Source organism: Nerophis lumbriciformis, linkage group LG01 (assembly GCF_033978685.3).
Source record: "Nerophis lumbriciformis linkage group LG01, RoL_Nlum_v2.1, whole genome shotgun sequence".
NCBI classification, from domain to species: Eukaryota; Metazoa; Chordata; class Actinopteri; order Syngnathiformes; family Syngnathidae; genus Nerophis; species Nerophis lumbriciformis.
Genome location: NC_084548.2, coordinates 42,553,607 through 42,576,541, shown reverse-complemented (window position 1 = coordinate 42,576,541; position 22,935 = coordinate 42,553,607). Strand labels below are relative to the sequence as shown.

At 43.8% G+C, this 22,935-nt stretch overlaps 1 protein-coding gene across 2 annotated transcripts in view; it reads right to left on the bottom strand.

Moving 5' to 3' along the window:
* The window catches only part of ccm2l (CCM2 like scaffold protein), a 32,648-nt gene extending 11,114 nt beyond the window's left edge, over positions 1-21,534 (bottom strand). For both annotated transcript variants that reach the window (XM_061971373.1, XM_061971381.1), the window contains exons 1-10: positions 21,327-21,534; positions 20,552-20,719; positions 17,736-17,819; positions 17,115-17,298; positions 16,456-17,057; positions 16,252-16,381; positions 11,950-12,013; positions 9,486-9,642; positions 9,262-9,400; positions 8,068-8,215 (exon numbers count right to left, since the gene is read on the bottom strand). In XM_061971373.1, coding sequence (XP_061827357.1) covers positions 8,068-8,215; positions 9,262-9,400; positions 9,486-9,642; positions 11,950-12,013; positions 16,252-16,381; positions 16,456-17,057; positions 17,115-17,298; positions 17,736-17,819; positions 20,552-20,719; positions 21,327-21,356 — 1,706 coding nt within the window. In that variant the 5' untranslated portion in view covers positions 21,357-21,534. The remainder of the gene's footprint in view (positions 1-8,067; positions 8,216-9,261; positions 9,401-9,485; positions 9,643-11,949; positions 12,014-16,251; positions 16,382-16,455; positions 17,058-17,114; positions 17,299-17,735; positions 17,820-20,551; positions 20,720-21,326) is intronic.
* Between the last annotated feature and the right edge of the window lie 1,401 nt (positions 21,535-22,935).

The following is a 22,935-nucleotide window of genomic DNA, read 5'->3' as shown; positions in this document are numbered from 1 at the left end:
GACAAATTATCTCAAACCACAACAAAACAATTGCAAATGAGCCGTCGGCCCCCGGACAGAGCGACTCCAAAACCAACAAAGGCTGCAACTGCCGAAAGAAACCTGATAGCCCTCTCAACGGGGGGTGCTTACAAACATCAGTTGTCTACCAATCTAAGGTAACACGCAAGGACATTAACACATCCGACACATATGTAGGATTAACCGAGGGAGAGTTCAAAACCAGATGGAACAATCACAAGGCTTCTTTCTGTGCCCTATATAAACCATGGTATGTGAATGCTCCCATTAAAATCTCCTGATGATTGAGGGAACCCCCTCATGAAACAGGCCTGTAGAGATGAAATAGTCTTGTGATTTTTTTTCCCACACATACATATATTGCGCTCTACTACGGTATCGAGCACTATTTTTTGGATAACCTTATTAAGACATATACATATATATATATATATATATATATATATATATATATATATATATATATATATATATATATATATATATATATAAAAAAGAGGATTAAAAGAAGATCACAGACACGCTGACACACAAGGTCACTACCCCAGCAGCTGGTCGACTTGCAGCACCTCGGAATACCTTGCAGCACCAAGCTACCACAATAGACGCGGGGACTAGACCCAGCAGGCCCCAACAGAGTCTCTATTTAAGCTCATATCATATTCTAAGGACAATATCTCCAAACTATGTGTGGTAATCTGAAATTTCCTTGCTCAGTTCTGTTGTTGTCTGCACACCATGTTCACTCTCTCTCTCGTCCACAGTATGGAGTGCAGCTGGCGCAAGGCAGCAGCACACACCTGACGTAGATTAGAAGCAGCCTATTTAACCTGGCTGCTGACGGCCTGTGAGCGCCGGAACTTTGTCACTGCTTGCAAACCTGTTGATCTTGCCAGAGAACTCACTAGTTCATCGTGTACCATTCATCTAAGGTTTGCCTGTATTTTTCCTAGCCTTGTCTAGCGTTTTTAGTTTGTACTTTGTCCTTATATTAACTTCTTTCATGAAGTATGTTTTCCTAGCCTTGTCTAGCGTTTTTAGTTTGTACTTTGTCCTTATATTAACTTTTTTCATGAAGTATTTTTCCTAGCCTTGTCTAGCGCTTTTAGTTTTGTGTGTTATCTACCATCACCTTTGTTTTGCTACTTTGTGCTTCCTCCTAAATAAAAGGAAGAACAATTGTACACAACACGTCTCTGCATCCTTGGGATCCACTCCACCAAATCCTAACAGAAAAGTTCCGGCCATACTATGGAACCCGCAGAGACAGACGCCTGGAAAAGAGCATTGCAAGGCCAGGCTCAACGAATCAACCAGCAGGGGGACCAGCTAGACCACCTGAGCCGAGGTCTACAGGGACTGTCGGAGCGTCAAGACACCATGTTGGAGCGAGTCAATATGCTGCTAGCCACCGTCGTACCCACCTCGACCACCGTGCCAGACCAGGCATCCACCCAACCTACACAACCGGCCAGTACCAGCAACATGCGGCTATCCCGACCCGAACGTTTTTCCGGAGAAAAGGAAGATGTAAGACAATTCCTGACGCAGTGTGAACTACATTTTGAACTAAACGCTTCCGCTTTCACCTCTGAGCGGGCTAAGGTAGCGTTTATCATCTCCCACCTGTCGGGCCGTGCTGGCACCTGGGCGACTGCAGAATGGAACCGTCAGACCGCCTCCAGCTCCACGTATGCAAACTTTTCCAAATCCTTGAGGCAGGTCTTCCAACGACGACTCCCAGGTAGAGAGGCAGCTAGATCCCTTTTCCGGCTGCAACAGGGTTCACGACGGGTCGCAGATTACGCGATCGAGTTCCGCACCATGGCCGCCGACTGTGACTGGGGTCCCTCGGCGCTGTTGGACGCCTTCTACCTGGGTCTCGCGGACGAGATTCGTCACATGATGATCCCGCTGTCACTTCCGACGAATCTGGATGATCTCATCGAGCTGGCGGTGCAAATCGACTTCCGCCTATTGGAGGAGAGGAGGGATCGACGAGGGAGACAAGCCCCACCTAGCAGCCAATCAGCGCCTGCTAGACCTGCCATCTGCAAGACGGAGCATCTCGTTCCCGAAGACACCTCTCCTTCGTGGCAGATAGATGAGCCGATGCAACTGGGAGGTCGCCGACTCACCACCGCCGAGAGGGAACGCCGCTTTCGCCTCAAACTCTGCCTATACTGTGGGGCCGCTGATCATCTCATCTCCCACTGCAAGGAACTACCGCGCCCCGCCGCACGGCCACGAGTGCGCCCTCACTCGCCAGAGGACACGTCCACCAGAGGTCGCCGTTCTCCTTCGTTGGCCGCAGGCAGAATGCAACTAAAAGGTACTCTTTCTTGGCCTAACCAACAAATAGACATTTGCGCTCTCATTGACTCAGGAGCAGATGATAACTTTTTGGATTTTGAGTTCATGAGACTCCATAAGATTCCTGTTGTAAAACTGTATGTGCCCAAGAGGGTGTATTCTCTTGATGGGCGCCTATTAGCCAGCATAACCCACCAGACCCTGCCAATCAACCTGCGCTTGTCTGGTAATCATTGTGAGAAAATAATTTTTTTTATTGTGCCATCACGGTCCGCGCCCGTCATTCTGGGGATCACCTGGTTACATAAGCATAACCCGCACATAGACTGGCCTCGTTCGGCCATTATTAATTGGAGTGTGACCTGCCACACACATTGTCTTCGTTCCACAGCAGGATCTCACACACCGCCACCTACCGCCGTTATAGAGAACATAGACTTGACAAACGTGCCCACAAACTACCATGACTTAAGAGCGGTGTTTAGCAAGGATAGAGCACTCTCACTTCCCCCCCACCGACCCTACGATTGTGGTATCGATTTGCTAGCCGGAGCGGCTTTACCATCGACCCGTTTGTACAAGGTGTCTAACACCGAACTCAAAGCACTAGAAGAATACATAAACACATCAATAGCTGCGGGCCTCATTCGCCCTTCGACCGCACCGGTAGCCGCCGGATTTTTTTTCGTCGATAAGAAGGACAAGTCCCTACGGTCTTGTATAGACTACCGCGCTCTTAATCAGATTACTGTCAAGAATAAGTATCCTCTTCCACTCCTTGATTCTGCTTTTACTCCCTTACAGTCCGCAAAGTTTTTTACTAAACTCGATCTACGTAACGCGTACCATCTAGTTCGCATCCGAGAGGGGGATGAATGGAAGACCGCATTCAACACTCCTCTCGGACATTTTGAGTATCTTGTCATGCCTTTTGGACTTACTAATGCACCTGGCGTTTTTCAGGGCTTCATTAACGATATTTTTCGGGACATGACAGGTCGGTTTCTCTTCGTTTACCTGGACGATATATTAATTTATTCATCGACATTTGACGAACATGTGCAGCAGGTTCGGTTGGTCCTTCAACGATTGCTCGAAAATAAACTGTTCGTCAAGGCGGAAAAATGTGAGTTTCACTCATCCTCCATTCCCTTCTTAGGATTTATCATTGAGGAGGGTAGACTCAGACCAGACCTCGCTAAGGTCAAATCAGTAGTAGACTGGCCCACTCCGGTGTCCAAGAAGCACCTTCAGAGATTCTTGGGCTTCTCTAATTTTTATCGGCGATTTATTCGCAATTTTAGTCGCGTCGCTGAGCCACTTACAAGGCTAACCTCTACTAAAGTTCCGTTTGAATGGACACCCGAAGCCAATTCCGCGTTCTTGAGGCTGAAAAGATTGTTTACTTTGGCTCCTGTGCTTTGTTACCCTGACCGTTCTCTCCAATTTTTTGTTGAGGTGGATGCTTCTGATTCAGGTGTAGGGGCCGTACTCTCCCAGCAATCTACCACCGACCAGAAGTTGCACCCCTGTGCTTTCTTCTCTCGTCGCCTATCCGCTGCTGAAAAAAATTATGACATTGGCAACAGGGAGCTTCTGGCGGTCATCTTGGCCCTTCAGGAGTGGAGACATTGGCTGGAAGGGGCGGAGCTACCATTCATCATCTTCACAGACCACAAGAACCTGTCCTACTTAAGGACCGCACAGAGACTGAACCCCCGCCAAGCCAGGTGGGCACTTTTTCTGACCCGTTTTAACTTTATCATCACTTTCCGACCTGGTTCTCAGAATGGGAAGCCCGATGCCCTTTCCCGTCTCTACTCTTCGTCTCTTGAGGATTCCTCACCTGAACCAATTGTTCCCCATACCCACATCATTGGGGGACTCCAGTGGGACATCGAGCGGCAAGTCTTGGAGGCCCTAAAGTCGGACACATCTCCTCGGGGCTGCCCACCAGGTCGGTTGTTTGTGGTTCCTCGGCTCCGTTCCAGCGTTCTGGATTGGGCACATGGGTCAAAGATCGCTTGCCATCCAGGTATTCGTCGCACCAGTTTTGTCCTCTCCCAGCGTTTTTGGTGGCCATCCATTCTGGCAGATACGAAGGCGTTTGTGGCAGCATGTCGGTCCTGCTCCCGGAACAAGGCATCCCACCAGGCCCCAGCAGGACTGTTACACCCATTACCCATCCCCTCCCGCCCGTGGTCACACATAGCGGTGGACTTTGTCACAGGACTTCCCCCCTCTGAAGGAAATGACACTGTCTTGACCATTGTGGACCGGTTCTCGAAAATGGCCCACTTCGTGGCCCTCCCCAAGCTGCCTTCGGCTCTTGAAACAGCCCAACTATTAGTGCTCCACGCTTTCCGGCTGCACGGCATCCCCACTGATGTGGTATCCGACAGAGGGCCACAGTTTTCCTCGGCTGTCTGGAGGGCATTCTGCAAGTCTCTGGGGGCCTCCCCTAGCCTATCCTCCGGCTACCACCCACAGAGCAATGGACAGACCGAGCGGACCAACCAAGACCTGGAGGCGGCCATCCGGTGCACTTGTCATCAGCAACCCTCAACCTGGTCTGAGAATCTCCCATGGATAGAATACGCTCACAATTCCCTCATTAGCTCCGCCACCAACCTGTCTCCATTTCACGTCGCCTATGGTTTCCAACCCCCAGTTTTTCCTTCTACCCAACCCAATGCCGACGTACCATCCGTAACGGCACACCTGCGTCGGGCTCACCAGGCTTGGCGCAACACCAGGGCGGCGTTAAAAAGAACATCGGCCAGGAACCAACTCTTAGCCAACCGCCATCGCACACCAGCCCCACACTACCAGTTGGGACAGAAGGTCTGGTTGTCGTCCCGGGACCTACCATTGGCCACCGACTCTAGGAAACTGGCTCCCAGGTTCATTGGACCATTCCCCATTGTCAAGATCATCAACCGTGTTGCAGTCAAGCTCCGTCTCCCTAGATCTCTCAAATGCCATCCTGTCTTTCACGTGTCTCGCATCAAGCCTGTCGCATCCAGCCCACTCAGTCCTCCTGAGGTACCGCCTCCTCCACCCAGGCTGGTTGAGGGTCACCCAGCGTTTACAGTAAACACCATCTTGGATGTGAGAAGAAGGGGCAGGGGATTCCAATACCTGGTAGACTGGGAGGGGTACGGCCCGGAGGAGCGGTCATGGATTTCAAGATTGCTTATTATTGACAAAGACTTGATCAAGGATTTTTACATTCGATTCCCAGACAAGCCAGGTAGGCCGCCAGGAGGCGTCCGTTGAAGGGGGGGGGGGGGGGGGGGGGGTACTGTGGTAATCTGAAATTTCCTTGCTCAGTTCTGTTGTTGTCTGCACACCATGTTCACTCTCTCTCTCGTCCACAGTATGGAGTGCAGCTGGCGCAAGGCAGCAGCACACACCTGACGTAGATTAGAAGCAGCCTATTTAACCTGGCTGCTGACGGCCTGTGAGCGCCGGAACTTTGTCACTGCTTGCAAACCTGTTGATCTTGCCAGAGAACTCACTAGTTCATCGTGTACCATTCATCTAAGGTTTGCCTGTATTTTTCCTAGCCTTGTCTAGCGTTTTTAGTTTGTACTTTGTCCTTATATTAACTTCTTTCATGAAGTATGTTTTCCTAGCCTTGTCTAGCGTTTTTAGTTTGTACTTTGTCCTTATATTAACTTTTTTCATGAAGTATTTTTCCTAGCCTTGTCTAGCGCTTTTAGTTTTGTGTGTTATCTACCATCACCTTTGTTTTGCTACTTTGTGCTTCCTCCTAAATAAAAGGAAGAACAATTGTACACAACACGTCTCTGCATCCTTGGGATCCACTCCACCAAATCCTAACACTATGTACAGACATCAGTCCATGCCTCACGGTGTCTGGTGATTTGCGTGCAACATGGTCTTCTGCACTCAACATAGAAATAGAGAACGATACCTGGGACCAGGTTTTGAAACGAGTCCACTCTTCCTCGATCTTTGCAAGGCACAGGGTCATACAATGTAAGGTGGTACACAGAGTCCACTGGTCCAAAACCAAACTGGTTCGCGTTTTCCCTGGACTTGATCCAATTTGCGATAAGTGTCATCAAGGGGTAGCCGATCTTACCCATATGTTTTGGACCTGCCCTGCCCTGTACTAGTTTTGGAAATCTGTGTTTCTTTCACTCTCAGCTGTCGCTTCAGTCCACATTAGTCCCTCTCCCATAGTGACGTTATTCGGAGTGCTACCTCCAAACGTTTCATTGCCGATCTATTTTGCTGATCTTGTGGCTTTTCTTCGCTTGCTTGCTCAACCATACACTATCAGTTCTCCGCTCTGGCGTCGCCGAAGACGGAAAGCTTCTCTGTGCGCTAATGGACTACTTGTTAATGTTGCTAACTACCGTTTGATTGATGCGGTGTCTTTTGCTTCCTTTTCATGTAAAGCAGGAGGACTTAGACCATTTTAATGCACGCTTATTTGGTTTCTGGTGACGTTTTTCAGAGTTTGCTAGCAAATTATCTGTCGCTAATCACTTCCACACTTTCCACCGCAAACACCAAACACGGTGTTGAACATTCTTGCTTGCTTTGCACATGGTGCCCAAGGCGGATAGTTTCTGGCAGCCTTGTAGAGGTTTTACCTCCTTGACAAAGTCACCACACACGATCTATATACATATGTATATATATATACATATATATATATATATATATCTCTTTTTGACGATCTAAATATATATATATATATATATATATATATATATATATATATATATATATATATATATATATATATATATATATACAGTATATATATATATATATATACACACATAGTCGAGGTTTCTGTGGTATATCCGTTATACAGTGCTCAATACCGTGGTAGAGCTGAATATACGTTAGGTCAGGAAAAAACACAAGAGGCTATATCATCCCTACAAGCCTGTTTTGCAGGTTTCCCTGCTCGTCAGGGGATTTTATTGAGGGAAACCTGGCCCCCAAGTTCAGTTCAAAAACTTTAAAGACAATAATTTTTGCAGCAAATTCCTAAAAACACTAGAGTGCTCCTGTTGTATATAGGAAGTACAACCACTGTAAATACATTGACAGATCCTTGCAGTGACATTCTAACTTTGCTAGCAAACATATAGAACACTGGGATCCAAACTGAGGTGTTCCTCAAGGAACTCCTTGAAGTCCTCTCCTTTTTGGAAGCTACATTTTTTTTTCTTGGTAAAGTGATCAATGTCACTTAGGGGTGTTGCTGTAGCTTGTTTACTTCAGATGCAGTCACTAGTAATATTTTCAACTCCTTAATTTTACTAATAGTGTTCCTCAAGGTTCCATTTTAGGTCCTCTCTTTTTCATAATTTGGGCAGTTCAACTGGTGGCCTGCTTGTTTAGTTAAAGAAAAAAGTGTTTTGCAGTAGACTCTTAAACACACTAGACTGCTGTCATAGAGATAATCTTTGACTAGTTTTTTTGCAGAAGGTTCTTAAAAACAGCAGAGCGCTGCTGTAACTGATAAAATAAACACACCAAAAGCAAATGTCTACTGTGGAGGACGCTGGTTCTCCTGAATATACAGACAGGGCGAAATCCAACCCCCCCTAGTCCTTAGCATTTTTTAAATGTGCCCCACAAAACAATTTAGCTGAATATCCCTGCTCTATAGGAACACATATTACTGTCATAAAAATCCAGCTTTGCATGAGGACCATTAAAGCTGTGACTCCATTATTGTACCCTCTCATGGCGGTGGCCGATGTGTTGCTCATGCTGCGTTTGATGCGTCCGAAGCTGTCAGTCAAAATTCCACCCTCGCGGATTCCAATACTTTCCAGGAAGTTTTCAAATACTCCGACATCCTTGTCTGGGATAAACGGGCGCATTCCTGAAATAAGAGCAAGGTTCTGTCAATACGTGATCCTTGGGGTTTGTTTTCCCGGAATGCAAAGGAAAGTTGGCGCGGGCAAGGCGTGAATGTGAGTACATATTTATTAATAACACTAACAAACTAACAAAAAAAGGAAGCAAACAAAAGGCGCGCACAATGGCGCAGAACAAACTTGGCTAATGATACAAAACTAGAGAGACTATTAACATGAAAACGAAAACACTTACTGTGGCGTGAAACAGCATGAAAACTATGATAAACAGGAATCGCATGGGTAGCAGAGGTAGTATGGATGGATAGATAGATATAATAATGTCACCAGGACGAACAACAGAAACAGACCAGCTTAAATAGCAGTGACATGATCAGTGAAAACAGGTGCGTGACTCAAAACGTGAAACAGGTGCGTGACAAGACAGGTGAAAACTAATGGGTTGCTATGGTGACAAAACAAACAAAAGTGCACAAAGAGTCCAAAAACAAAACCGAACATGACTAAAACAAAACATGCTCACACAGACATGACAGGTTCAAGTTAAAGTTAAAGTCAAAGTTAAAGTCCCAACGATCGTCACACACACACTGGGTGTGGTGAAATTTGTCCTCTGCATTCGACCCATCCTCTTGTTCACCCCCTGGGAGGTGAGCAGCAGCGTGAGCAGCAGCGTGAGCAGCAGCGTGCGCCGCGCTCGGGAATCATTTGGTGATTCAACCCCCAATTCCAACCATTGATGCTGAGTTCCAAACAGGGAGGCAATGGGTCTTTGGTATGACTCGGCCGGCATTTTAACTCGCGACACTCTAACCACAAGTCCACTGAGCTAGGTGAATGTATGTATGAATTTTGCTTGGCGTTTTATGGTCTCATCCATCTTTAGTTATTCCAAACGTCAAGCTTTTACACAAGCAGTCCCAGTCGCTATACAACTGAAGATTTGGCAAGTTATTGCTGAACTTGTCTGTATGGGATATTTTAAGCCTCCTGTCACATTCACATGCATACACTGTTAAAGTCTGTAAAATGATGAGTTTGGCAATCTCACCCATGAGCAGAAACTTGCGGTTGTCTCCATACAACTGCAGCAGCTCGGAGCAGAAATGTTCTATGTTTGACCCCAGTCTGTATTCTCTCAGCAAGACTGCAAAGCGCTGCAACTCCACAGCATTCAGCTTGTTCCTGAGCTGCATACACATGCACGCACTAAATATGGACTTCTCAGGCAACAGGTTTAAAATCCTCTGTAAAAAGAGTGTAACAGGCACACACCGTGGTCATGTACTCCTGCATGAGCATCAGGGTGGGGTTGTTCTCCCCCACGTCGGTGGCAGATACCAGACTGCGGTGGGATTCCTGCAGTGACAGGGACGAACTCTCGCTGTACGTCTCACTGTAGTAAAGCTCAAATGCGTCCTGGGATCCATCACTAAAAGAAACAGGGGTGTTCATACCATAAAAGGACAATCAGTCTTGACTCCAGCCTTTAACATGTGTAAAGTTGGCCCCCACATCATGTCCAAATCTCCCCAAACTTGTCCCAATTGTTTGTGCTACGATTGAGCTGCAAAAATGTTTGGTCTAACTATTTACATGTTTTAGTTACTAACGTTTTATGGTTTTATGGTGTTAATGTGGTACGTAACGTATTATTAATGATAACTACTTTTTTGTTGTTGTTACTTTTATAGTTTTATAAATGTTTCAGTTTTCATAACCAGCTCCCCAACCTCATTAAAACCTCCCCCAAGCAGTCCTACTCGTTTGTGCTACAAACAACTTTGGTCTAACTATTATAGTTTTTAAGTCATTAACGTGTTATAGTTTAGATCAGTGGTTCTTAACCTGGGTTTGATCAAACCCTAGGGGTTCGGTGAGTCGGCCTCAGGGGTTCGGCGGAGCCTCTGCCGCGGAGGTCAAGACACACCCAACTCATCGTGAAAATAAAAACTTCTCTCTATCGGCGTACTATGGATACCCCCAAACAATGCTCCCTCTAATTTCCATCTGATTTGCAGGTGTGTAATTAGTTGTGAGTTCATGCACTGTGTTGGTTTTGTTCTTTGAACAAGGTGATGCTCATGCACACTTCATTTTGTGCACCAGTAAAAAAAACATATAACTTTGTCTTGAATTTGAAAAAATATATATATATATTTTTTACTAAAGAAGGGTTTGGTGAATGCGCATATGAAACTGGTGGGGTTCGGTACCTCCAACAAGGTTAAGAACCACTGGTTTAGATAGATAGATAGATAGATATATAGATAGATAGATAGATAGATAGATAGATAGATAGATAGATAGATAGATAGATAGATAGATAGATAGATAGATAGATAGATAGATAGATAGATAGATAGATAGATAGATAGATAGATAGATAGATGGATAGATAGATGGATAGAACTTTTTTGATTCTTTCAGGAGAGTTCCCTCAGGAAAATTAAAATTCCAGCAGCAGTGTACAGAATTGAGATTGAATTTAAAAAGTAAAAAATAAATAATGGGGGTATAAATGGAAATAAAATAAAAAATATTACAATAAGAATAAAAATAAAAAGCAACAATAAGAATAAAAATATAACCGTAAAAATAAGAATATAACAAGAGAAACTAGGCAGTAGTGACCATGTTATGAAAATGTATTGCACTGTTAATTGCACTGTTTTTTTGTTGCAGTTTATTTCAGTATTGTTATTGTTTTGCATCCCCTGTCATCCTAGTACCCCCCAGAGAGGAGTTGTACAGTCTGATGGCGTGTGGAACAAAGGAGTTTTTTAGTCTATTAGTCCTGCACTTGGGATGAAGCAGTCTAGCACTGAACAGGCTCCTCTGGCTACTGATAACGCTACGCAGAGGGTGACTGGCATCATCCAGGATGCTCACTAGTTTTTCCACAGTCCTCTTCTCTGCCACCGTCACCAGTGAGTCCAGTTTTATTAACAATTTATTATTTATTTATTTTATTTATTGATAATAACTACCCCTTTAGCACCCAACTATGCCGTTATGGTTTTTAAGGTCTTAAGGCTTTATGTTTTTTGTGGTGCTATTATTAATTATTCATCATTATTATTCACCTACAAGAGTTAAGCTTTTAACAAAAGCAGCAACCCTAAATGAAGCTTTCAGCACATACACAATGTTGAGATCTATAGTTATATTTTGATAAAGACCAGGAATGTACAAATGTAGAATGATGTCTGGTGCGCAAAATATAGTTTGATATGTCGGGGAACTCCACCGACAAATAATATCACTCAACAAATGTATATACCACTATTCAATTGCATAGTTAGAGTTTTTGCTTGTATCTGCTTTTTGCAGGAAGATCTAGGCCCCTTGCGTACTCCGATAGTTTGCGCGCTGCTTGCTCCATCTTGCCTTGATTGACCACCGCTGTTTTTCACTTGCGGGAAGAAGTCATGTGACGGAATACAAACTATTGGTTGTTTGATAATATTTTGTTTTCTGACCTAATGAAGAGAAACGTTTTCATTTCTTAATATGTGAATTACAAAATGACATCTCTAATAAAATATCCTCATCGGGTTTATTCACTGTTAAGGCTTGACTTGTAAAGGAATTCAGTCAGGTGATTGTATAGTACATTTTTAACGAGGATGAACATACTGTAAAGACCAGCGTAAAAAGTTGTCTGTCAATGTCTGGCATGGACAGAAAGTGTGTTCCCTTTACATTTGGTCTATGGTGGGGACAAAATGTGACCTACTATGAGCTGCAACAACTGTACTCTGGATCATAACTGTAGGATGTGTCTGTCAGACAGCTGTCACCTAAATAGATACAAAAAGAGAATTCAAATTTCTAATTTGCATGACCCCAGGATGAAGAGACGGCATGAGCGACATGCGACAGGTAAGAAAGTTCCTTTATTAGGTACCAAACAAGGAAACACCAGCGTGGCCGCAGCTGAGTGATCTACAAGTGTATCAAAACTTGATAATAGAACACAGTACACCGTACACGACAACCATACAATACTCAGACAATAAGCAATAAATCAGCGCTGTGCAGAGGACGCAGGCATAAGAAGCTTCCTAATTGACAAGCAGGGACAGGTGTGTATCCTGGAAGCAGGTGAGGACACCGGTGCTCTCACCAAAAGTGAAGTAGCAGGAAATGGAAACAACACATGTAACAAAAACATACTGTAAGAGCGCTTGGACAGAAATGACACTACACGCTGGGAACAGAAGGCCAAAGTCCAAGCTGTCATGTGGGAGCAGTACATTTTCATACCTGTATACGTACAGTACATTGTTTTGTTTGTGAATTAGTGAAGTGAATTATATTTATTTTAGTTGGCTTTACTAAGAAAATCAATGCAATCCTTAAAGGTGCCATATGTAATAACTTCATGTCAAGTCATTATTAAATGGTCCTGATATGTCAAAAGGCATCAATAAATCATGTTCTTTTCGAATACCTTTATAACTGATAACGGTAGTTCAGCTGTAAAATGCTCATTTCAAAATTAGATTTACAGCCCCGAATTGTTTTTATTGTTTTCATTTCAATGCCTCGCCCTCTTCGTCGAGCTACTGCCACTGGTAAAGTTAGTAAACATGTCAGACCTTAGTAAATCTAAAAGGCGTCGTTACGATTCTCAAGTAATTCATGACAAAACCAGGAACAAAACAAGGATTTGTATCGGGGATGCCTTTTAAAGATGGAGACAATTGAAGGCGGAGACAATGTTTTCATCTGACACCAAACTTGCTAATTTCCTCCTTGATAGGTAAGTAAGGCATTTATGTTTTCTTATTACTTGTAATAAACGGAAATTGACATTTTGTATGTAAACTATATTGTCCAATACAGTCTATGATCTTGTCTAACAAAGCTAGTATGTTCGTGCAACAAATGCTTAGTGTGGTGGTGCTCAGCTCCTAGTGCTAAGCATGCTAGCCCGGTCAATGACACATCTACATACAGGCTAACGAGGTAAATAAATGCCCGTGAGCCTGTATGTCGATGTGTATTCCAACTGACAGGGCAAAGTATATTTTCGACAAATAAAACCTATGTGAATATGGATAGTGTCAGTGCCTATATCGTTCTCAATATGCTGATACACTGAGGAAATGCGGTTTCTGGTACTGTATGTGCATCAGGCACATATGGGGTGGTATTTGCTTGGCACAATATAATACATTACATGTAATGATTTTCTACTTTGTGTATTGACATGATAGTAGGCTAAATGATTTATGCGTAACGTGGTTTTTGCGTAACGTGTGTTGGCTCATAGAATTGCACTCTGCACTGAAAGATGGTGATGTGCGTACATGAAAGAGAATGCATTGTGTCAGGTGGGATGCAACATGGAGTTATGCTGAACGAAATGTGGCGGTAAGTTTACTGTTGGCCTTGGCTTGCCATCATAGTAGGCCTATGCGATGTATAATATCCCATTCATCCATTTTGTACCGCTTGTTCCTTACGGGGTCGGGGGAGCTGGGGCCTATCCCAACTGCACACGGGCGGAAATATATTATATATTATTATATATAATTATTTCCTATTTCTGGGGCTGAGGTTGCTGAGGTAGTTAAAAAAGCTCCTCGGTGGCAAGGCCCCGGGTGTGGATGAGATCCGCCCGGAGTTTCTTAAGGCTCTGGATGCTGTGGGGCTGTCTTGGTTGACAAGACTCTGCAACATCGCGTGGACATCGGGGGCGGTACCTCTGGATTGGCAGACCGGGGTGGTGGTTCCTCTCTTTAAGAAGAGGAACCGGAGGTGTGTTCCAACTATCGTGGGATCATACTCCTCAGCCTTCCCGGTAAGGTCTATTCAGGTGTACTGGAGAGGAGGCTATGCCAGATAGTCGAACCTCGGATTCAGGAGGAACAGTGTGGTTTTCGTCCTGGTCGTGGAACTGTGGACCAGCTCTATACTCTCGGCAGGGTCCTTGAGGGTGCATGGGAGTTTGCCCAACCAGTCTACATGTGCTTTGTGGACTTGGAGAAGACATTCGACCGTGTACCCTGGGAAGTCCTGTGGGGAGTGCTCAGAGAGTATGGGGTAACTGACTGACTTATTGTGGCGGTCCGCTCCCTGTACGATCAGTGTCAGACCTTAGTCCGCATTGCCGGCAGTAAGTCGGACCTGTTTCCAGTGAGGGTTGGACTCCGCCAAAGCTGCCCTTTGTCACCGATTCTGTTCATAACTTTTATGGACAGAATTTCTAGGCGCAGTCAGAGCGTTGAGGGTATCTGGTTTGGTGGCTGCAGGATTAGGTCTCTGCTATTTGCAGATGATGTGGTCCTGATGGCTTCATCTGGCCAAGATCTTCAGCTCTCACTGGATCGGTTCGCAGCCGAGTGTGAAGCGACTGGGATGGGAATCAGCACCTCCAAGTCCGAGTCTATGGTTCTCGCCCGGAAAAGGGTGGAGTGCCATCTCCGGGTTGGGGAGGAGATCCTGCCCCAAGTGGAGGAGTTCAAGTACCTCGGAGTCTTGTTCACGAGTGAGGGAAGAGTGGATCGTGGGATCGACAGGCGGATCGGTGCGGCGTCTTCAGTAATGCTGACGCTGTATCGATCCGTTGTGGTGAAGAAGGAGCTGAGCCAGAAGGCAAAGCTCTCAATTTACCGGTCGATCTACGTTCCCATCCTCACCTATGGTCATGAGCTTTGGGTTATGACCGAAAGGACAAGATCACGGGTACAAGCGGCCAAAATGAGTTTCCTCCGCCGGGTGGCGGGGCTCTCCCTTAGAGATAGGGTGAGAAGCTCTGTCATCCGGGAGGAGCTCAAAGTAAAGCCGCTGCTCCTCCGCATGGAGAGGAGCCAGAAGAGGTGGTTCGGGCATCTGGCCAGGATGCCACCCGAACGCCTCCCTAGGGAGGTGTTTCGGGCACGTCCGACCGGTAGGAGGCCACGGAGAAGACCCAGGACACGTTGGGAAGACTATCTCTCCCAAGCTGGCCTGGGAACGCCTCGGGATCCCCCGGCAGGAGCTGGACGAAGTGGCTGGGGAGAGGGAAGTCTGGGCTTGCCTGCTTAGGCTGCTGCCCCCGCGACCCGACCTTGGATAAGCGGAAGAAGATGGATGGATGGATGGATGGATGGATGGATGGATGGATAATTATTTCGATGGTGGTCCGTGCGGTCTAACTAGACATTTTAGCAGGGTAATGCCAGCAACCTGTACCGACTCCCGACGAAAATATTGCTGTGTAACTTTACAAATACATTTGATTAATCGACATCAGCATCAGTTATCGACATAAGGCATAATTACTTAGTAAACCATCGTACAAGAAGCATCAACAAGAGAAACCTACAGCGTAGGACTCGTCAATTACCATTTGATGTTCCTTGGAGTAGGATTCGGATTCAGCTGCGTATCTGGCAACCTCAGTCATGGAGAGTGGGAGGGGATTACAAAACTTTGACCGTGATTGCAGTACCATTTCTGGCGCCATTACTACATATGGCACCTTTAATTAGGCATGGCATTATATCTGGATACAGAATGTAAACAGGTAGACTTCAAGTGTAGACCACTATGACCTTACAGCAAGAATTCCAGCAACAATTTTTATCACAGATAATTTTTTTATTTTTTTGTGAGACAAATAGGAAGAGAACTTGAACACAATTTTGAGTGTATGGCTTGTATGCCATTATACTTTACATATTTCATAGTCGTTATTGTCTATATAATAGTTTTTTAGTCATATTTATTTTTATATTGGTTTTATATTGGTTTTATTTATTTTTTTAATTGTTTTTATTCAGTCATTGGTGGAGCTAAGGATAATATTTGAATATTGTTTTTAATATTGTTGTGCAGCACTTTGGGAAAAAAATGTGTTGTTTAAATGTGCTATATAAATAAAGTGGATTGGATTGGATTGGATATATTTAGTTCATTGAACACTGCATTTTTGTGGCATGGATATGAGAATATTCCCATCTTTGAGTCAGCTGCAATAAACTTAAACTAAGTTTAATAGAAATTGGTGGGTAAGAAATGTTTTTCAGTAGATATAAAAAGAACTTACTTCTCTGCAGCCAATAGCAGTCCGGCATAGTATGATGGAACCCAGCTCTGTCAACGCACTCAATGGTCTGATGGCCGTAAATGATTTGGAACATCTGGCAGATAAGAGAACAGTACTCCTCTGCCGCATCCTACACACATTAGATATTAGATGAAAAGGATTAGGTGAGAAATGTGTAACTAGTGCGACAGAAAGGTGCCCCACTCGGTTCTCCACAGCTAGGATGACCAGGTTGCAGTAGGCATCAGGGCAGGGTGTCGGCTCCAGTGGATTGTGGTTCCTTCTCTCCCAGCTGCCGTAGCTCTTGCCCCTCTCCCAACTGCCCGTACAAGCCTGCCGTCGTTCCCAGCTTCCTCCACCGCTTCCTCCATGCCGCCTCTCCCAGCTTCCTCCTCCACTTCCTCCATGCCGCCCCTCCCAGCTGCCTCCCACTACGGGCCCCACACCACTCACTGGCCTCGGCCGGCGGCTCTCCCAGCTTCCACCTGTCTTGCGCGTCGGTTGCCTCCTCTCCCAGCTCCCTCCAGCTCGCTTCCTTTCTAAACTCCCCCCACTTCCTCCTGTTCCTCCTCCCCCTCCCCTGTCACACCCCCCGCCTCTGTCCAAATTCTGGTTTTTGTCATGGTTACTCCTAGACAGTGAGGGCCTCCAGTCCACTCCACAAATGGTGTGTCGTCGTTCCATCGTACCCCCCGATGGCCGTGGGTCAGCATTGCAGCTCATGGTTTGACGTCGGCCATCAATGCCTGTTGGATTTTTTCGATCCAGACTGTTGTCCCCGGCAACTACAGTGTCCACATTTAGACCTGAGAGAAATACATTTATCGTACCTTGCTGAGCTTGGCTGGTGGATGAATCCTCACCTGTCTTGAGGACCAGCAGGTGAAGCGCATCATCTCTCAGGTAGGAGGCCGCAGCAATCTCATGAGTGGGAATTCTCATCAGTAGCTTCTCATTGTCTCGCCACGTGAGCAACAAGCAGCGAGCCGACAGACTCAGGATACAGTCTTGGTCCATGCTGGTCTTCAAAGGCAGAACTCTCAACTGCTGCTGACCAACATAACTAAATGAGTTAAACAAACGGCACACTTACATAACAACAAATGTGACTATTACACTATTTCACCACCCTGTATTATTTGCATTAATGACTACTAAGTCTTTAAATATTGACAGGTAGGGATTCTCTACACCATCTATACTGTTCAGTGTCACATGGGGGCTGGAGACAATCCCATCTGACCTATAAAGTCTGCGGGCAGAGTTGATAGGGTATTGATCTGAAATTGAATCCAGCCCAGAATATGAAAAAAGACATCTACCCCTACATTAGTAACATCAATTGTCAATTGATCAATTACTAAGCGTATAACCATGCAAGACAGGGTATCATTTATTGGTGATCAGGTTTTACTAAGTTAAAGGTGGTTTTACATATAAAACAAATCACTGCTGCTTAGTGATATGAAAGTTTGACTACTAACCCTTGCTGTGTCAAGCAGTTGCAGCAGTTCATCTCGACTGGACGGGTTCAGAGAAACTGACACCCACGTCAGGTGACCAAGGAACTAATTGGAAAGGACAATCAACTGATGATCAGAAGTTTGTGTACCATACTGTATCGGCCTGATCTACTAAGAGCCAAATAACAAGTGCTAATTAGCGTGTGCAAAGTATAAACTTGTGTTCACAATTAGGGGGTGTGTTGTGGCCGATCTACTAAGACTGCGTGTACAATCAATAACAAGTGCAAAAATGGTACAGACCGTGTGTAGTATGGAAACAGGAAACAGTCATTACTCTCCACATCAATGGCATCAAGTTGCAACCTGTGAAGTTTTGCTATGTTGTAGAACATGCAGCACACAACTATAATCTGTGACACCTTTTTTGAACTTTTAGATTCTGCTTTTTCAGCGTGAGCTACAACAGAACCTACTTTTTGGAACGCCGAAGGTGCTCTCTGGGAGACGCCGGCGCTAACTACGGTGGTGCACGAGAATTAACCAGATGTTACAAAACGCATTGCAGATGTTTTTTCACATATTTATTCTTTTTGATAGAATTTCTGGACAGATGTGTGATGTATGTTTGATATTTGCATTTTTGACAGTCTAAATATGTTTACACGCGTATGGAAGATTCTCTCATCTCTTGCACGTACTTTCCAAACAGGCTATAAAAATGCACAAAAACAACAGCCACAAAACAGTTTTGATAAATCACATTTCCAGCACTCAGTGATTACGTTTGCATGTCTTACCAGTATTGTTACTGTTTCAATAATCAGCATTTTCTCTCCAAATGCATAAAGACTGACATGCTCAATGGATTTAGCTTGCGGTTTTGCTCATTTAAGGTACACAATCCTCGGCCCACAGGCTTAGTAGACCCAGCACTGCGTGAGTAATCAACTCGGGCTGACAAAGTTTGTTTAACAGCGTTATTCTTGTAGACCAGCACTGTATGAGCTAGCAAGTTTGCATGTGTTTTAACTAGGGCTGACAAAGTTAATGCGTTAATAACACGTTAACTATAAGTTTATTTAACAACATTATTTTAGTTTTTTGTACGCACAATTAATGCACACTCCTCCTTTTTGACCCTCGATCCATTCCGTTGCATGGAAAAATGTAATGGCGTTCAGTTACTGTTGGGCCACAAGCGGGAAAATAGTGATTAGAAATGCACAAGGAAAAGGGCACATTATGGAAATCTCAAAGCCACGGCAAGTCGTTCCCCCGACAAGACAAGACTATTTTATCTTCGATCGCCGTGAGACGACATCACTGGAGCGAACGCGGGCTGTCGCGCTTTGCTGCTTACAGAGAAAAGGAGTTTCACTTCTGTGTTTACATAACAGCTGAGGGCATTGAACACATAACATGTATATTGTTACACTAACTTCTTTAACAAGATGGGGTAAAAGTTTAGCAGAAAGGAGAGGAAAAGGCAGGAAGTCTTTCATATTCTTTATTCTTGTCAAAAACGTCAAAAAATGTCAAAACTCTTCTTCTCAAACCAATCACACACTTCCGGGTTCACAATATTAGTGCTATGCGTCACATCCAGTTGAACTACTATAACAAAACAAAAAATGTCTTACATTACATTTTGTAAAGCAATCTCTGATATGCCTACCTAAATAAATGGTAGTGCACCACTTGAGGATTACAAAGAGGGACATTTTTTGGCAGATGGAAATAAATTGTATATTCTTTTATAACATACTCTGGTTGATAGTCCTCAATAACAGAATGTTTAGCGGGCGAAATATTACACTGTAAGGTTGAGACATTGTCATGCCGCAAAACAAATGTGATTAACTTATACAACATGTAAAGTACAGAATATCAAGTGTTTATTCAGGCAAAAAAAAATCCCATTTCACCTTACCATAAATCTTTGAGAATCAAACAATTATCGTAACAATGCACATTTTGTGTTATTGATGTGCAAAACTGGTATCTAAACATAGTGTAGTTCCTCCTCTGAATGCACATGCTCCTACAGCAGGAATACAAATTCTGTATTCCTACAAAATACAAAACCTAGCAAGACACCAATGCATTGCACTTCATTTTTTGTTGTCATTAAAAGCGTGTCTATGTCCATTTTGTCATGATTTTTTTTACAAACGCATCATTGTTTAAAAAACATTTAATTAAAACAAATTAATTGTCCAGTCATGCTATTAAAAACTTGGAAATGATCTGTTTAGGGTACACGATTAATCGCAATTATTTTTTTGTTAACTACGAACAAACTGTAATTAATCAAAATTTAATATTTTAATCGTTTGACAGCCCTATTTCTATCAGGCGCAATGCTTTAGTACAGGGGTCGGGAACCTTTTTGGCTGAGAGAGCCATGAAAGCCAAATATTCAAAAAAAATATTTCCGTGAGAGCCATATAATATTTTTTAACACTGAATACAACTAAATGTGTGCATTTTTAAGTAAGACCAACATTTTTAGAGTCTCTTATTATTTTTAATAACATTGTTATTCTGAAGCTAACCAATAATAAATAAAATACTTCTCACCATTAATGCGACTTTTTCAACAGGTGCGGTAAAAAACGGATGGAATGCATGAGAATGTTTTAGATTTTGACACTGTGATTACCAGCGGAATTATTCATTACTTATCGTGTTCAAGCAATGTCAGCTAAGATTTATGAGAGAGCCAGATGCAGTCATCAAAAGAGCTACATCTGGCTCGAGATCCATAAGTTCCCTACTCTTGCTTTAGTAGATCAAGCCGTGTTTTTATTAGACTCTTTACCAGTCCTACCTACCTTGACCTCCTTTTCCACATAGTCAAAGATGAGTCTCTCAGGGTGGATGAGGAAGTCAGGAGGGTAGAGGGGGACAGTGTGCAAAGGACGTCGGTAAACGCTGCCTCGTTCAACGGGCCTGCGACTCGCTTTGGACCAAACCAATCGTTTAATGGGAGACACAAAACCCTTGGGAGGAAGATAACACACAGACAAAAAAATAGGAAATATACTGTTGGTGTCATGAGGAGCAATAATGAGGTTTCACTAATGGAAAGATGAAAACAAACATTTAATTATTTTTGCCCTAACAACAGACCTCTTTGTAAATCGCAAACACAGCAGAATGAGTTCAAATCTTATAGTGTTGTTCTTTGAAGATGCAGTTCAAGAAATATGTCATCCTCTTATACTTTTTGACAGTAGAACAAGAGAAAATATTTCTTTAAATGGCAGGTTTGACTGTCTCGCCGGGACAGTTGACAATTGAACGAGGGAAACAAGAAATTCTGTCTTCATTCATTACACACGGTAATCAATTTCTCTCTGACAGTTGACACAGTGTCACTAAAAAGAAAACAGTTAACAATATTTTGCAAATTAATGTTTGCATCAATATTTCTGCATCTGTATACTTTAGGCATTTTCTTTGAGTGGACAGGAAGAGTTCTGCTTCAGTAGTAGAGGCTGTTTGAGGCTGATAATTCTAACATAACAATGGCATTAAAGCATTGGATTAAAAAAAAATTCATTTGACCTACCTGTAACTTAACAAGTGGAATGAAATCATAATTACCTTTTTGGACTTCTTGGGTTCATAATCCATCGTGGTCTCACTGTGTTTGTCTGATCCTGGGTCAGCTAAGTCTTGTCACAGCTGTCTTGTGACACACTTTGACCATTTCTTTGTAGTAGTTTTATATCCATCTGTACTTCAGCATCTGCAACCTGGTTATTTTGCCTCTCTACACTGATTGGTTTGTGCTCTATTGTTGGGACAAACATGCACACACAAGGAGGATCGGACAGGAAGCAAAGGAAGTCTACTTCCTGTTCAAAAGGAAACTCCACCAGAGACTGATAAGGCCCATTTTACTTCAAAACACACACACACACACACGCACGCATGCACACACACACACACACACACACACACACACATACAGTAAATAACCTACGAGGGGATTTAGTAGCAACACTAAATTGGCCCTAGTGTGTGAATGTGAGTGTGAATGTTGTCTGTCTATCTGTGTTGGTACTGCGATGAGGTGGAGACTTGTCCAGGGTGTACCCCGCCTTCCGCCTGAATGCAGCTGAGATAGGCTCCAGCACCCCCCATGACCCCAAAAAGGGACAAGCGGTAGAAAATGGATGGATGGATGGGATTGAGTAGCCTATTTGCAAAGTATATTTGATTGCTATGCTATGCTGTGATGTATTAACCATCCATCCATCCATTTTCTACCGCTTATTCCCTTTTGGGGTCGCGGGGGGCGCTGGAGCCTATCTCAGCTACAATCGGGCGGAAGGCGGGGTACACCCTGGACAAGTCGCCACCTCATCGCAGGGCCAACACAGATAGACAGACAACATTCACACTCACATTCACACACTAGGGCCAATTTAGTGTTTCCAATCAACCTATCCCCAGGTGCATGTCTTTGGAGGTGTGAGGAAGCCGGAGTACCCGGAGGGAACCCACGCAGTCACGGGGAGAACATGCAAACTCCACACAGAAAGATCCCGAGCCTGGGATTGAACCCAAGATTACTCAGGACCTTCGTATTGACCAACATTTATATACATTTTACACACATTTCTAGAGTAGTTGCAGTGTCAGGTTTATATTGCAATCTCTGGACTTTAGTTCAGTTCAGCTCAGTTCAGTTTCAGTTTATTTGGAACATGCATATGATACGATGTAATGCATCACATAATTCCAGTTGTTTCATTACAGCACGTCCGAAAAGGAGTAGGAAGAAGCAGAACTTATTTAATCCTACCCCTTTTCATACCACAGCAATTTTATCCAATTTCCTTGTTCTCTGTAACAGAACAGTGAAAAAATAAATAATAAAATAAAGTAATAAAGTAAGCAAACAAATATTAAATATATAAATAATCTTTGTCTCAATAAAAAAAAGAAAAAAAGGGTTCAAGATGTTCATCATAATTCTTGTTCTGTGTACGTTGTGAACACTTGTAGTTTGAACTCTCTTAAACTGAATCATATTGGTGCTTTGTTTAATTTCTTTGGTTAATCCGTTCCATAATTGAATTCCATATACTGATATGCTAAATGTTTTAAGTGCTGTACGCAGGGGCGCCGCTAGGGATTTTGGGCCCCATGAAAATAATCTTTACAGGGCCCCCAACACAGTGTCATTATTTTTTCTGTATTATAA